At 48.4% G+C, this 15,000-nt stretch overlaps 1 protein-coding gene across 1 annotated transcript in view; it reads right to left on the bottom strand.

The window, feature by feature from the left end:
* Window positions 1-2,329: 2,329 nt before the first annotated feature.
* Window positions 2,330-15,000, bottom strand: part of LOC143299204 (uncharacterized) — a 27,831-nt gene continuing 15,160 nt past the window's right edge. The window contains 6 exon segments of the mRNA XM_076612390.1: window positions 2,330-2,692; window positions 4,908-5,021; window positions 7,098-7,402; window positions 8,382-9,320; window positions 11,150-12,913; window positions 12,916-13,250. Coding sequence (XP_076468505.1) covers window positions 2,545-2,692; window positions 4,908-5,021; window positions 7,098-7,402; window positions 8,382-9,320; window positions 11,150-12,913; window positions 12,916-13,250 — 3,605 coding nt within the window. The 3' untranslated portion in view covers window positions 2,330-2,544.

The raw sequence follows: 15,000 nt of genomic DNA, 5'->3' as shown, positions 1-15,000 counted from the left end.
AGTCTTTACTTCACACATGGGTCTAATTAACCCTGCCCCGCCCCTAGTTCACATGGGTCCAGACTCTTTTCTTTTTTTCCCCACCATGTTCATATGGCCATGGGTCTGGACATTTCCCCCAGTGCACGTGGGTCAAGACTCTTTCCAGTGCACATGGGTCAAGACTCTTTCTAGTGCACATGGGTCAAAACTCTTTCCAGTGCACATGGGTCAAAACTCTTTCCAGTTCACATGGGTCTAGACTCCATTCCCCGAGTTCACTTGGGTCTAGACTCTTGTTCCCCCAGTTCACAGGGGATCTCGACTCCATTCCCCCAGTTCACATGGGTCTAGACTCTTTCCTGTTCACATTGGATCTAGACTTTTATCCCAGTTCACATGGGTCTAGACTATTTTTTCTCAGTTCACTTGCGTCTACTCATTTTTCTCCCAGTTCACATGGGTCTAGACTTTTTCCAGTTCACATGGGTCTAGACTCTTTTTTTTCTCCCAGTTCACATGGGTTTAGACTTTTTCCAGTTCACATGGGTCTAGACTTTTTCCAGTTCACATGGGTCTAGACTCTTTTTTTTCTCCCAGTTCACATGGGTTTAGACTTTTTCCAGTTCACATGGGTCTAGACTTTTTTCCAGTTCACATGGGTCTAGACTCTTTTTCCTCCAAGTTCACATGGGTCTAGACTTTTTCCGGTTCACATGGGTCTAGACATTTTCCAGTTCACATGGGTCTAGACTACTTTCCCCAAGTTCACATGGGTATAGTCTCCTTTTCATCAGTCAACAAAGGTCTAGACTCTCTCTCTCTCTCTCTCTCCAGATCACACGGGTGTAGGCCCTTTCCCCTGTCCACTTGGGTCTAGATTCCTTTTACTTAAGTTAACAAGAGTCTAAACTCTCCAGTTCACATGGGTCCAGATCAATTTTTTCCCAGTTCACAAGGGTCAAGACTCCAATTTCCCACAGAACAAGCAAATCTTACTTTTTTTTTTTGCTGAATACGTTTTCCGTTTTGTTGGCGTCTCAAAATAATCAACATAATCATAGTCTTTTGTGTGAAAAAAAAAACAACCCACAAAAAACCACACACACACCACCACCACAACAAGCATAATCATGAGGGTGGGGAATAGTGAGGGGATAACAAAAACGAACATGTGTGAAAAAGGAGCATACACAAAAACACCAATTTACACAGCAAGTATCCTTTTTTTCTTCTTCTTCTTCTTCTTGTCCACCTCACCGTCGATTCATCAATGAAAGTTGCTGAGCATATAGTTCGTAGATTGTCTGTCCAGAGATTTGATTAAAGCATAATTATGATCATCATCATTTTCTCCATATGTAACAACATCGTGCTGAATTACACTGTCGCCATTTTCTATACAGTAGTCTGTCAAGTGTATGTGTTAAATAAAAAAACATAATAAATTCTGCTGAGAAGCCAGAGTCATGGCATATGTTTCAATGGTAAGTGGCAATATTCCCGGTCACCTTTCATTAGTCAAATGGTGATTAACATCGTCACAAGAGATGAGAAAAAGGACGAAAAATCGTAATAATCATGATATCTAATTTAGCTTTTATATATATATATATATATATATATATATATATATATATATACATACACACACATACAGACAACAAGTTGGGCAGACTTCCATGCACCTGAAAGCCACATCAACAACAATGAACGAACAAAGAAAAACGAATAAGTGAATGGATAAACGAATATGAAAAAGTAAATAAATAAATAAATAAGTAAATAAACAAATAAACAGTTAAATAAATAAATAAACAAATAAATAAATGATAAACTGTAGTAGCATCAACAGTACGAAGAGCATGTTGCTTCCACCACAAACACTAGTTGTTATTGTTGTTGTTGTTGTTGTTGTTGTAACAGTCTCTGTGATTATTGCAAGTTGTTGCGTAATCAATGATTGTGAGGGAAATTCAGACAGACCACGTACATACACACCTACTCTCTCTCTCTCTCTCACACACACATACACACACAAAGTATCTTTTATCGTGGTGCAGCGAAAAAAACCCAGTCCATGTCGGTTTGTGTCTAGGTGCTGAGAAGTCCAGTCACGCACACATTCCGACCGACTCATGACCGCTCCTTCGCGGACATGGGGACAGCGAGTGCAGCAAAACAGTGGTAGGCTTTGTTTCACAACATCCTGCTCGGAAAACAAACCTTCCTCTTCCCCCCCCCCCCCACCCCCCCCAAAAAAAGAAGAAAACCCCCAAAAGAAGGAAAAAAAAAAGAATCACAAGCAACACCTCACCTATATATATATATATATATATATATATATATATATATATATATATAAAGACGTGAAAACAGCAACAACAAACATACCGCAAAAACACAAGGGAACGTGAAGAGTGTATGTATGAGTGTGTGTGTGTGTGTGTGTGTGTGTGTGTGTGAAGGCGTGCGTGCGTGCGTTAAGGGCGAGCGCGGGCGTGTCAGTCTTGGCGTGCATGCGCGCACGCACGCGCGCGCACTCCTTTAATAATCAAGTTGCCATCAGTCCTTGAAGCCAAGTTTTGTCATCTCGGTGTACGCCTCCCAGAAGTCTTTGCCCGAAAAGTTGAGCAGGAAGTCGGCCAGACAGTGATTCTGATTGGCTGTCACGCTTTGGGCCACTGTCAGTAGTGTCTCATCTTCTGGTTGGCTGTGACACAGATTATGGTAATGTTCACTTAACGAAAACTGTTTAAAAAAAGAAAAAAAAGAAGAAAAAAAAATCATGTTCAGCAAACGAACATCAATTGCAGAGGAAAGTTAACATTTTATTATATGTAACAAACTCAAACTTCCCAAATGAATCCCCATCTCCCCTCTTTGACATTTATCTGTTTGTCCTCTAGCCATCAGGGCAGTGAATTCATATCAAGCGTGTCCAGTGCTCGGCATATGTAGGCGGGACCCAATTCTTTTCTTTCGCCGGTTTAACGACGGGCGCAATAGCCGAGTGGTTAAAGCGTTGGATTTTCCATCTGAACGTCCCGGGTTCGAATCTCGGCAACGGCGTCTGGGGGGGGAGGGGGGGGTAAAGGGTGGCGATTTTTTTTCCGATCTCCCAGGTCAACATAATAATTATGTGCAGACCTGCTTAGTTCCTGAACCCCCTTCGTGTGTTTTCTCAAGCAGGAGATCAAATACTGCAAGTGAAAGATCCCGAAATCCATGTCAGCATTCGGTGGGTTATGGAAACAACAATATACCCTGCATGTACACCCCAGAAAGCGGAGTATGGCTGCCTTCATGGCGGGGTATAAACGGTCGTACACGTAAAAGCCCACTCGTGTACATACGAGTGAACGTGGGAGTTGCAGCCCACGGACGAAGAAGAAGAAGAACCTTCCCCAACGGGTCAGCTATCCATTCACACCTGGGTGGACTGAGGAAAACCCGAGTATTTGTATTGTATTTGTATTTCTTTTTATCACAACAGATTTCTCTGTGTGAAATTCGGGCTGCTCTCCCCAGGGAGAGCGCGTCGCTACACTACAGCGCCACCCTTTTTTTTTCTTTTTTTTGTAATTCTTCCTGCGTGCAGTTTTATTTGTTTTTTCTATCGAAGTGGATTTTTCTACAGAATTTTGCCAGGAACAACCCTTTCGTTGCCGTGGGTTCTTGTACGTGCGCTAAGTGCATGCTGCACACGGGACCGGCCTCGGTTTATCGTCGCATCCGAATGACTAGCGTCCAGACCACCACTGAATGTCTAGTGGAGGGGGAGAAATTATCGGCGGCTGAGCCGTGATTCGAACCAGCGCGCTTAGATTCTCTCGCTTCCTAGGCGGACGCGTTACCCCTAGGCCATCACTCCACATCTGCCTTTGACCAAGGGCTCTAGGCCAGGCCGAAACAGGGTCTCGAACCCTGGTCACTGGTGAACACTGGATCAGGAGTCCATCGGGTACAACCATTCTGCCACGGCGCCTCCGATCATTTCATCACAAATCGTATTAATACACACTTTGCGATATGCGTTGTCCCCCACACATGCTGGTTCCAGCAGAGATATTTCTTCTTCTTCTTCTTCGTTCATGGGATGCAACTCCCACGTTCACTCGTGTTTTACACGAGTGGGCTTTTACGTGTATGACCGTTTTTACTCCGGTCGACCTGGGAGATCGTTGAAAAAAAAAAAAAAAAAATCTCCACCCTTTACCCACCATGCGCCGTTACCGAGATTCGAACCCGGGACCCTCAGATTGAAAGTCCAACGCTTTAACCACTCGGCTATTTTGCCCGTTCGTTGGGAACTAATGTTTGATAAATATGTTGTCCGGTATGAAGGATTCGGGACCAGTGACCCCCAGGATAATCAAATATTATCTGGGAATTTCTAGCTATATGTGTTAACCTGACCATAGATATCAGTATCAGTAGCTCAAGGAGGCGTCGCTGCGTTCGGTCAAATCCATATACGCTACACCACATCTGCCAAGCAGATGCCTGACCAGCAGCGTAACCCAACGCGCTTAGTCAGGCCTTGAGAAAAAACAACAACAAAAATTGATAAATAAATAAATAAATAAAAGATAAATACATAAAAATACAACTGCTAATAATAATAATACTATTTATAAGGCGCAAAATCTTGATGAAGTCAACTCGAAGCGCACAAAAATATGTTTATTTTACACACACACACACACACACACACACACAAACAGTGTATGATCTAGATTCACTGCAGTACTCAAAAACGTAACGTGGTATTCTGCGGTGAACTGTACTGTTTACTCGTGTGTGTGTGTGTGTGTGTGTGTGTGTGAGTGTATACGCGCGCGCGCGTGCCGCGTGTACGTGCGCATAAAAGTGCGTGTATATATATATCTAGTCCCTGTGTCTGTGTTTCCCACCAGCACACTCACCTGACGGCAGGGGGGCACTCAGCAGACAGCGCCAGAAGCTGCGACACGCAAAACGCCTCCGCTTCCTCCTCTGACGTCAGCGTGACGTCAGGCTTACACAGCAGCACTCCCACCCTGTCACCCACACAGAAAAGAGAATGAAAGAAAACGATACATAAAAAAAAGAAGAAGTGAAACTATAGTTTCCTGCGTCGTCAGGGTTTTTTGTTGTTGTTGTTGTTGTTGTCCCCCCCCCCTCCCCAATCATCTGCACCGTTTCAGTGGCATTTCTCTCACGCCTGTGGTGCCGTTAATCTCGAACATTGCCGTTATCCTCGAAAACAACTTTTGAACTGCACGAATCGTATAACAAATTAATGAGGAATCAACGTATAACTAACCAGCACGTCTTTCGTGTTATCAAAGTGAATATAAACACTACGAAACAGAGCAAAATAATCATAATTTAATTGAAATAACAAAACCTCAGTCGAGACTTCCTTTAATTAAAGAAAATGAGCACTCCCCAGCTGTTACCGCGTCACTTGGCGGGAAATTCAATAATCAGATCACTTATCTATTCATTTATACTAACACTTCATTATATATATATTTGTATTTCCCCTCAGGGCCGTGACTGTTCCAACTTTCCTGCCTGAGTGCAGAAACGCCCAGATTTACTTTCCACCGATCTTCTCTTGAATAGATCTTGTCGCTCAGTGTAACGGATGAGAATCTAAAGTATCGCCTCCATGGAATGTTTCAGAACGAGTGCTGACGACAAAGACTGTTGCATCGGCACTTTACGTCACTCGGCTGAGGGTTGAGCGGGTGAGGGGGTGGGGGGGGGGGGGCGATGGGGGGGTGAGGGAGCGGCGGGATCCGTTATTATTTCCGTCTGCAAGTTAAGATAACAGCGGTTTTATGTCCATATATAAAACTTCTTGAAAACAATAACCCATAACAAAATATGATGAAAGACCAAACTGCACAACAATGATGAAGGCTCAGTGATATATTTTTATACCAGAAGAACAGATTTATGAGAATGTGTAAGTATGCGAGTATGTAAATAATATATGTATGTGTGTATTCATGTGCACTTATGTGTCTGCAGTAATACTGCGTAATGGGTGTTTTATATAGTCACGTATGGAAAACTAGAGGAAACGTGTTCATACATAAGATACTCCATATGTTTGTTTTCTGAAAAAGAAAAAAAAATGTATGGGTTGTGTTCTTTTCATATTACGTTAGCTAAGCAAAGTGTCCATAACTCTATGCCGATGCTAGGTAAATGTCTGTTATATGTTATAAAACTGCACTGTTACACATGATGAAAATGTGTCCACCTTAACCAAATTGATTTAAAAAAAAAAAAAAAAAAAAAAAAAAAAGGAGAAGAAGAAGATAACAGCAGTTCGAGACGAGGATAACGGCACAACACCACACCGTTCATTACAAGTTCCCCGTATTCTCCTACACCCAGGGTTCGTCCGTCGCAGTCCTGGCGTCGGCAGCCCACAGGGTACTATCGATGTTGGTTCGCCAAGAGGACACACACCAGAGGAGACCCTGCACTGCTGCTGAGTTTGGTGGAGCGTTGGCTTTGCTTAAATAATGGTAACGTGTTTGACTAGGAAGAGTGTGTGCAAGCAAAATGGTAATGTACTTGCATGCTGTCTGTTTTTGTTGACAGTGTTAGGAGTCTGATGACTTATGAACATTTAACCATCTGGAATCTCTCTCTCTCTCTCTCTCTCTCTCTCTCACACACACACACACACACACACACACACACACTCCCTCACTCACTTTCTCTCTCTGAAACGATCCTGTTGTGAAACCACCCTCAATGACATGGGCCTGAGGTCTATTCATGAAATCATTCAGAGTTTAACCCGCCCCCCCTCCCTCTCTGTCCCTCCCTCTGTCTCTGTCTCTCCCTCTCCCCCTCCCTCTCTCTCTTTCTCCATCTCTCTCCCTCCCCCCCACCCCCTCTCTCTCTCACTTAGGTGAGGGATTATTACTTTAAAAGAAGGTGTAACATATCTATGCTAGCTGAACGAATGTCATATGTTTACAATGCACGATGCGCCAGCTGTCTATAAAGACTTTGTGACACCCTTTCATAAGGGGCAATAATGGCCTATATATAAATGAATTCATTCATTCATTCATTCATTCGTTCATTCGCTCATTCTCTCTCACCGGCACAGCGCCTGTCGTACGGAGGGTCTGGTGGACGGGTCGTCCAGCAACAGGGACCTCAGCACGTGCGCCAAGCCCGGGGAGACGGGGGCTGGCAGAAGATGCACAGCGCTATCCGGGTAATGGGGATGTTGGAGCGTGGAGGTGGGGAATCTCTCATCGCGGCTGCTGTTGCCATCATCGTCATCGTCAGCATCGTTGTCGCCGTTGTCGTCGTTGTCTGGGTGGTGGCGATGGAAGAGGTGATAAAACATGCGCGCCACCGCGAAACCGTCTGCCTTGCTGTAGATGTCTTTGAGAGTGACCTAGCGGGGAAACCGTTGATTTCTGAGGTAATTCTATTTATATTTATTCATCAACACAACAAAACACTACAGCATCATCAACAAAAACAACAAGTACACTGCTCACCCCAACTCCCCCCCCCCCTCACTTCCCCTCCCCACCCACCCACCCACACCCCCAAAGAGAAGGCACCAACCAACCAACCAACCAACCACTCACCACCACCGCCGTTCTTCCTCTGTCTGTGGACCTTGCTTTTGGGGAATGAACTTCCTTTTTTTTTTTGCTTCATCAGGTCTCCACACTCAGCTCCTTCCCTCACGCTAACCACTCTTTACTGTTGGTTAATCATTTCATCTCCTGGCCTCATTGTTCGTTAATTTCCAGTTGAAAAACCACCCGAGGCAACCATGTGTTTGTTCTGTATTAATAGTCCATGTGTTCTGTGTGGTTTGTTCAGGATTAAAGAGGCTATGTCAGTCTTGAATAAAAAAGCTAATTTGTGTTTGCACATTTCTTCTGTTTTTTGCTGCTGTGTGCACATGTCAAATGATCAGTATAAGGACAGGCCCGGCGCTTCCTATTTTTTTTGAGGAAGTGTTTGGGTTTGTTCCAATGTACCTTTTTATTTACTGGTGTGCTAGCTGAATCGGTAGCGTAAGCAGCACTGACTTGAAGTTGTTTATTTCATTTAAAAAAAAAATTATTTTATTTTATTTATTTAAAAAAAATATTTCATTTTATTGTTTTTTGTTTTTATTTTTTATTTTATTTTTTATTTTTTTCAAGGCCTGACTAAACGCGTTGGGTTACGCTGCTGGTCAGGCATCTGCTTGGCAGATGTGGTGTAGCGTATATGGATTTGTCCGAACGCAGTGACGCCTCCTTGAGCTACTGATACTGATACTGATACTGTACCCTGTGAATGGAGAGAGTTACCACTCAAGCCACTCACCACCACTGCTACGGCTTACCACCCAAGGAAGGAAATGAACTCACAGGCTGGGACAACGTGGACGGGTCGGCTCTGCTCCAGCGGCACAGCTCGGGCGCCCAGGCATGGGAGTTGCCGGCCAGCACCTGGCTCCTGTCGGTGAAGGACGCCGGGGCCTGCCCCCCTGGGCCGCGCAGGGTCCGTGCCAGCCCGAAGTCGCCCAGGACGGGCCTGAGGCGCCAGTCCAGGAAGACGTTGTCCGCCTTGATGTCCCTGTGGACCACCTCGTGCCTCTGGAGGTAGTCCACGGCCGAGAGGAGCTGGTAGACCATCTGCAGGAAGAACTGCTGCTCCTCTCGCTGGTCTTGAAGATGATGATGAGGAGGAAGATGCTTCTCGAGGTTCTCTTCTTTTTCTTCTTCCTCTTCATCATTGTCGTGGTCTTGGTGTTGGTGCTGGAAGGCGTTCGGATGTAGCTGTGGAGGATCTTCCCCGTCTTCTTCTTCTTCTTCTATTCCAGCTTCGTCCCGAGTTATCGTCGAGCCAACACCAACACCACCAGCACCACCACAAGCAACGAGAGATGGCTGCTGCTGCTGCTGCTGCTGTGTTTTGTCCTTCGGGAATTTGTAGTGCTGGTCCCTGGCAACAGCCACCTCCTCCTCCTTCCCCCTCCCCTTCCTCCCCCTCCCCTTCCCCCTCTCCCTCCAGAATCGCTCCATGAAGGTCTGCAGGCAGAGCGGGTAGTGCTCAAGCACCAGGAAGGTGGTGCGCGAGGCCATCTCCACGGGCACGTCCAGCGACGGAGGCATCAGCAGCGGCAGGTAGCGGGCGAAGCGGCCCGTGTCGCCCTGGTAGTGGTGCCGCACGCGCACCACGTTGGGGTGAGCGTGCAGCAGGAGCGGCGCGTGGAACTCGGTCCCGAAGCAGTGCAGCAGGTGCGCGTCCAGGCTCCGCCCCTGGGAGTGGCCCTCGTAGGACAGGTTGATGAGGTTCGTCAGCATCTGTGTGGCACACACACACACACACACACACACACACACACACACACATGAGGAAAATAACGAAATGAAAGTAAACGAAACGAAATTTATTCAGCTTAGGCCAAGGCCCCTCCTGAAAGGGGATACAGATAGAGGAGAGAGAGAGAGAGAGAGAGAGAGAGAGAGAGAGACGTACGCGCGCGCACACAGACACACACACACACACACACATACACACACGCACATATATATATATATAGAGAGAGAGAGACAGTGACAGAGAGACACAGAGAGAGACAGAGAGACAGAAAGACAGACAAAGACAGACAGAGACACACACACACACACACAGAGAGACGTAGGCACGCAGAAATGCCTTTCTGTCACACGGTCAGGGATTTATCAAACCCAAAGTACAAGGAAAGCATCAGGCAGCTGTCAACACCTTGACGTAGAGAGATGTCATTCTATTTCCTCTCTGTCTATTGTTTTTTCTCTTCTCTTTCTTTCTTTCTTTTTCGTTCTTTTTCTTTCTTTCTTTTTTCTGTATTCCCCCCCCCCTTTTTTTTTTTTAGAGTTGGGTGATATAAAAAAAAAGGCATGAATACTTGTTTATATGAATACCCTGATCAAATAGTTTACTTTCTTTCTTTTTTTGTGTGTGTTTCTTTCTTTGTTTTCTTTCTTTCTTCTTTTTTTTCTTTCTTCCTTTCTTTGCTTTTAATCGTTTCATTGCCAATTCGATTGCAATACAATTAAACAAAAACAACAACAACAAACAAACCAAAAAAAAAAAAAAAAAAATTTACTGTTTTCAAAAACTTAAAGAAAATAATTTCTTTCGGGTTATTTAAATGCTCTTAATATTTAAAAAAAACGAAAAGAAAAGTACAGAAAAGAAAGGAAAAAAGAAAAGAAAAAAAAAGCGAAATGAAAACAAACGGATCTTCTTCTTCTTCGTTCGTGGGCTGCAACTCCCACGTTCACTCGTATGTACACGAGTGAGCTTTTACGTGTATGACTGTTTTTACCCCGCCATGTAGGCAGCCATACTCCGTTTTCGAGGGTATGCATGCTGAGCATGTTCTTGTTTCCATAACCCACCGAACGCTGACATGGACCACAGGATCTTTCACGTGCAGTATTTGATCTTCTGCTTGCCGTATACACACGAAGGGGGGTGGGTGGGGGGGGCGGGGGGTTCAGGCACTAAGCAGGTCTGCACATATGTTGAACCTGGGAGATCAGAAAAAAATCTCCACCCTTCACCCACCAGGCGCCGTTACCGAGATTCGAACCCGGGACCCTCAGATTGAAAGTCCAACGGTTTAACCACTCAGCTGTTGTAACGTATGGGACAGTGAGCAAAGAAAAAAGAAGGAAAAGCAGAAAAGACATGCAAGCAGGCAAAAAAACCCAACAACAACAACAAAAAAACAAAACAGTTACCCCAAACACACGCACGCACACATGCACGCACCACACACACACACACACACACACACACACACACACACACACACACACACACACACTATCAGATGAGACGATAAACTGAGGTTCCCGTGTGCAGCATGCATTTTGAGCACGTAAAAAGACCCCACGGCAACAAAAGGGTTGTCACTGGCAAAATTCTGAAGAAAAATCCACCGATAGGAAAACAAATCAAAGAAAAACCCACTGCAAGTAGGGGGAAAAAAGCGTGGTGCTCTCAGTATGGCGACGCGATCTCCCTGGGAAGAGCAGCCCGAATTTCACACACACACAGAAATCTTTTGTCACACACACACACACACACACACACACACACACACACACACACACCAAAACCACACACACAACACCCTTACCTTCAGCATGTACTTGTGGCCCTGATGCCTGATCCGGAACACCAAGGAGCACGACCCTCTCCGCTGACCGTCCGAAGGGCAGTTGACCGGCGTGCTGTCCAGCAGCTGGAACTCTCTACCCTCTGTCCACTCCCGTCCATCCGAGTCCAGCCGGCCCGTGTCCACCGCCGGGTCCAGGAAGAGCCGGGACACCGACGCTCGCAGTCGGCACTGCTGCACACCGTCGGCCACCTGTCCCGCCTGCGAGGTGGAGCGGGGCAGGAGGGGCGTGGAGGAAGAAGAAGGAAAAGAAGGAGGAGGGAGAGGGGGACCACGGTCTGTTGTGGAGAGCCTTGTTCTCGAAGACGTCGCCGATAACGTGGTGGTGTCCTCAACACCATCGTCGCCACGAGATGTCCGTGAAGGTTCTTCTGGAAGAAGAAGCTGTTGTGGAAGGTGGGTACCCGCCTGAGTCTGCGACCAGGACTGGGAGGAAGCATGCGTTTGAAGAGAAGAGGCTCGCGGGGCTGAGGCGGAGTGGTCATGAATGGACCTCAAGACCGCGCTCCGTGACTCTAAGCCAGGCGAGGGTTGAACCATCGAGCCGGTTCCTGCCGCCAGAGACCGGGGACTGTCGGCGCCAGGCGTGTGAGGCTGCCTTGTGGCGGCAGCAGGAGCAGCAGCGGGTCTGTCTGCTGAAGAAGAAGGAGAAACCGAACTTCCAGGTAAAAGGGTGACAGGGGTGGAGGTGGAAGTGGCTGGTTTCTGAGAGGAGGCCAGGGCGGTGACTGTGTCCATGAGTGCAGCGATCTCCCGGTCCTTGTTGGCCAGGGCCGCTTTCAGCGTGCTCTGCTGGCTGACCAGCAGCTGCTGGAGACTGTTGTTCAGGTGCTCAAGGTCGCGGACTCTCGCCGTCAGTTCCTGAACCTGGCTCTCCCTCTGGACAGAGACGTGGCTCGAGCTGGCCCGTCCTTCCGCTACAGCCTGCTGCAGGTGGAGGTTCTGGGTCTCCAGGTCGCGCAGCCTGGTCTGGAGGTCCGACATCTCCGCGTCCTTGGAGGCCAGGGAGTGCTGGGACTCGTTCAGGTGGTCCGTCAGCAGCTCCTGCAGCTGCGTGTTCTGCGCCTGGAGGGAAGAGGTCAAGCTCTCCAGCTCCGACACTCTCTGCTCCTTGCTGCTCAAACTCTCCCTCAGCTTGACCACTTCCAGCTGCAAGGACTCGGCGAAGAGAGTGAGGTCCTCGTGATTGACGAAGCCGTGGGAGCGGTGCTTGGAAGTGGGCACGTGAGGAGGGGGCTGCACATCTGACTGATGGTGATAAAGGGCTTTGTTCACCCCGTTCACGAGGTCCTGTCCTCCGTTCTGATGCCTCCACATGCCGTCTGTAGAGGACTGCGCACAGTGCCTGGGAGGTCCTCCGGGAGAGGCGTCCAGGGCGGACACATCAGCACCGTGGTGATGACCGCCGGCAGACACTGGACGACTCAGCTGGTTCAGTCTGGCACCGTTTGTCGTGGTGGTGGTGGTGGTGGTGGGGTGGTAGTGAGCACCGAGGTACAACTTTTCTTCCCCAACCCCTCCCCCACCACCATCCACATGATGGCGGTGCTGGTGCTGGTGGTGGAGGTGGTAACGCTCCCTCTCCGAGTGTCTCACCCTGCCGTTCCACTCCGCGCACTCGTCCGCGTGTTCCTGAGGATCGCTGTGCACGTGCAGGGGCGGCTGCTGCAGTCGTTCCGCGGAGGGTGGACCAGGCAGCCCCTTCAGACCCGTGGTCATACCCGTCAACTGGTCCAGCCGGAAGTCGCTCCCAGCCTCCGTCGCTCTTCCGGCGGCTCCCTGACGGAAGACACCGGAGGAAGAACACCCGACACTGCCCTGAGAAAGGTTGTTGACGACGAGAAGAGGGTGGGTATGGGGGCGGGAGGGGGAGGAGGGGTCGGAGACGGCGAAGGAGGATGCGGAGGAAGGGGGCAGGTGGTCCGGGAGCTTGTGAGGAGGTGGTTCTGGTGGTAGCGGGGCCAGGACTGGGCGGGCGCGGAGGAGGACGGCGGCTCTGCTGGTGGCAAGGACTGTCTCCCGGACCCTTCCGACGCTGGCAGCGACTTGAAAGGGTGGCAGCCTGCGACCAGCATTGCATGCAGCATGTGTAGAGACTTCATCCATCCCATGAGTGTTCTCAGTAAGGTAGACGAGGCGAGGGGTGGATTGTGGGGGTGGGGGTGGGGGTGAGGGGAGGAGGGGGAGTACCTCATGTACTGTTTACTAGACAAGAACTCCACACCAATCTAAACCCCCCCCCACCCTCCACCCCCACCCCAGCAGCCCTACAACGTCCCCCCACATTCCCCTCAACCCCAAGAACTCCCATGTCCTGCTGTAAAAAAAAACTGTTGACCCTAACTTTAGGGTACTTCATGGACTGTTACAGGCCCCAAAGCCTTTTATGATCCAGGACTCTATGACAACACCCCTCCCCCCCCTGCACCCCCCCTCATCCCCCACTCCACACACACACTTACCCCCAGACACCATGCAGAACTACTGTTTCAAGAACTCCACACAAAGGCTTAGGGACACCCCCCCCCCCCCCCCCCATCTCAGCCAAGTCCACCATGTACTTCTGTGAATATGTTGAGGACATAACCTTAGAGGTGGGTACTAACTTTTCCTTAAATTAAAGGTATCAGAAGAGAAGTCCACAACTACCACTCCATCACTCCTCCTTATCCCCAGGGTTGCCCTTCCCCTCCCCTCTCCCCGAGCCCGTACCCAAAGACTCCATACTCCACCCGCCAACCTACCCCCACTTACCCCACTTACTCCAGGACTCCATGTACATATGCAAACATGTTCCTTGAATTCAAGGAATAAGGAGAGAAGTCCACGACTACCACTCCATACCTCATCCCCCTCCCCCCAAAGACTCCAAACTCCACCCTCCCACCTCATCACCCATCAACCCGCACTTACGCCAGACTCTTATGTTGATGATCTAACCTTATGGGGTGTGTACTTCAGGTTCCTTAAATTTAAGGAATAAGAAGAGAAGTCCACGACTTCCACTTTATCCGTCATCCTTCCCCTCAGGTCTCCGTTCCCCCTTACCCAAAGACTCTATACTCCACCCGTCCACCTACTCACCCATCTACCCGCACTTACTCCAAGACTCCATGTTGATGATCTAACCTTAGGGGTACTCCCAGGTTCCTTTAATTTGTATTTCTTTTTATCACAACAGATTTCTCTGTGTGAATTTCGGGCTGCTCTCCCCAGGGGGAGCGCGTCACTACACTACAGCGCCACCCAATTTTTTTGTATTTTTTCCCGCGTGCAGTTTTATTTGTTTTTCTTATCGAAGCGGATTTTTCTACAGAATTTTGCCAGGAACAACCCTTTTGTTGCCGTGGGTTCTTTTGCGTGCGCTACGTGCATGCTACACACGGGACCTTGGTTTATCGTCTCATCCGAATGACTAGCGTCCAGACCAGCACTCAAAGTCTAGTGGAGGGGGAGAAAATATCGGCAGCTGAGCCGTGATTCGAACCAGCGCGCTCTCTTGCTTACTGGGCGAACGTGCTACCTCTATGCCATCACTCCACTCCATCAAAGGAATTAGAAGAGAAGTCCACGACTACCACTCCATCCCTCCTTCTTTCCCCAGGTTCCCCCCCCCACTTCCCGCGCCCTTACCTAAAGACTCCATTCTCCACCCGCCCACCCCCCACCCCCATAACGCTGACATGGATTACATGATCTTTAACGTGCAGTATTTGATCTTCTGCGTGTGTACGCACACGGGGGGAGGGGGGTTCAGGCACTAAGCAGGTCTGCACATATGTTGACCCTGGGAGATGGGGGGAAAAATCTCC

The sequence above is a fragment of the Babylonia areolata genome, chromosome 2, assembly GCF_041734735.1.
Source record: "Babylonia areolata isolate BAREFJ2019XMU chromosome 2, ASM4173473v1, whole genome shotgun sequence".
NCBI classification, from domain to species: domain Eukaryota; kingdom Metazoa; phylum Mollusca; class Gastropoda; order Neogastropoda; family Buccinidae; genus Babylonia; species Babylonia areolata.
The sequence above is the reverse complement of the archived record's forward strand: the minus strand, read 5'-3'. Positions and strand labels throughout refer to the sequence as shown.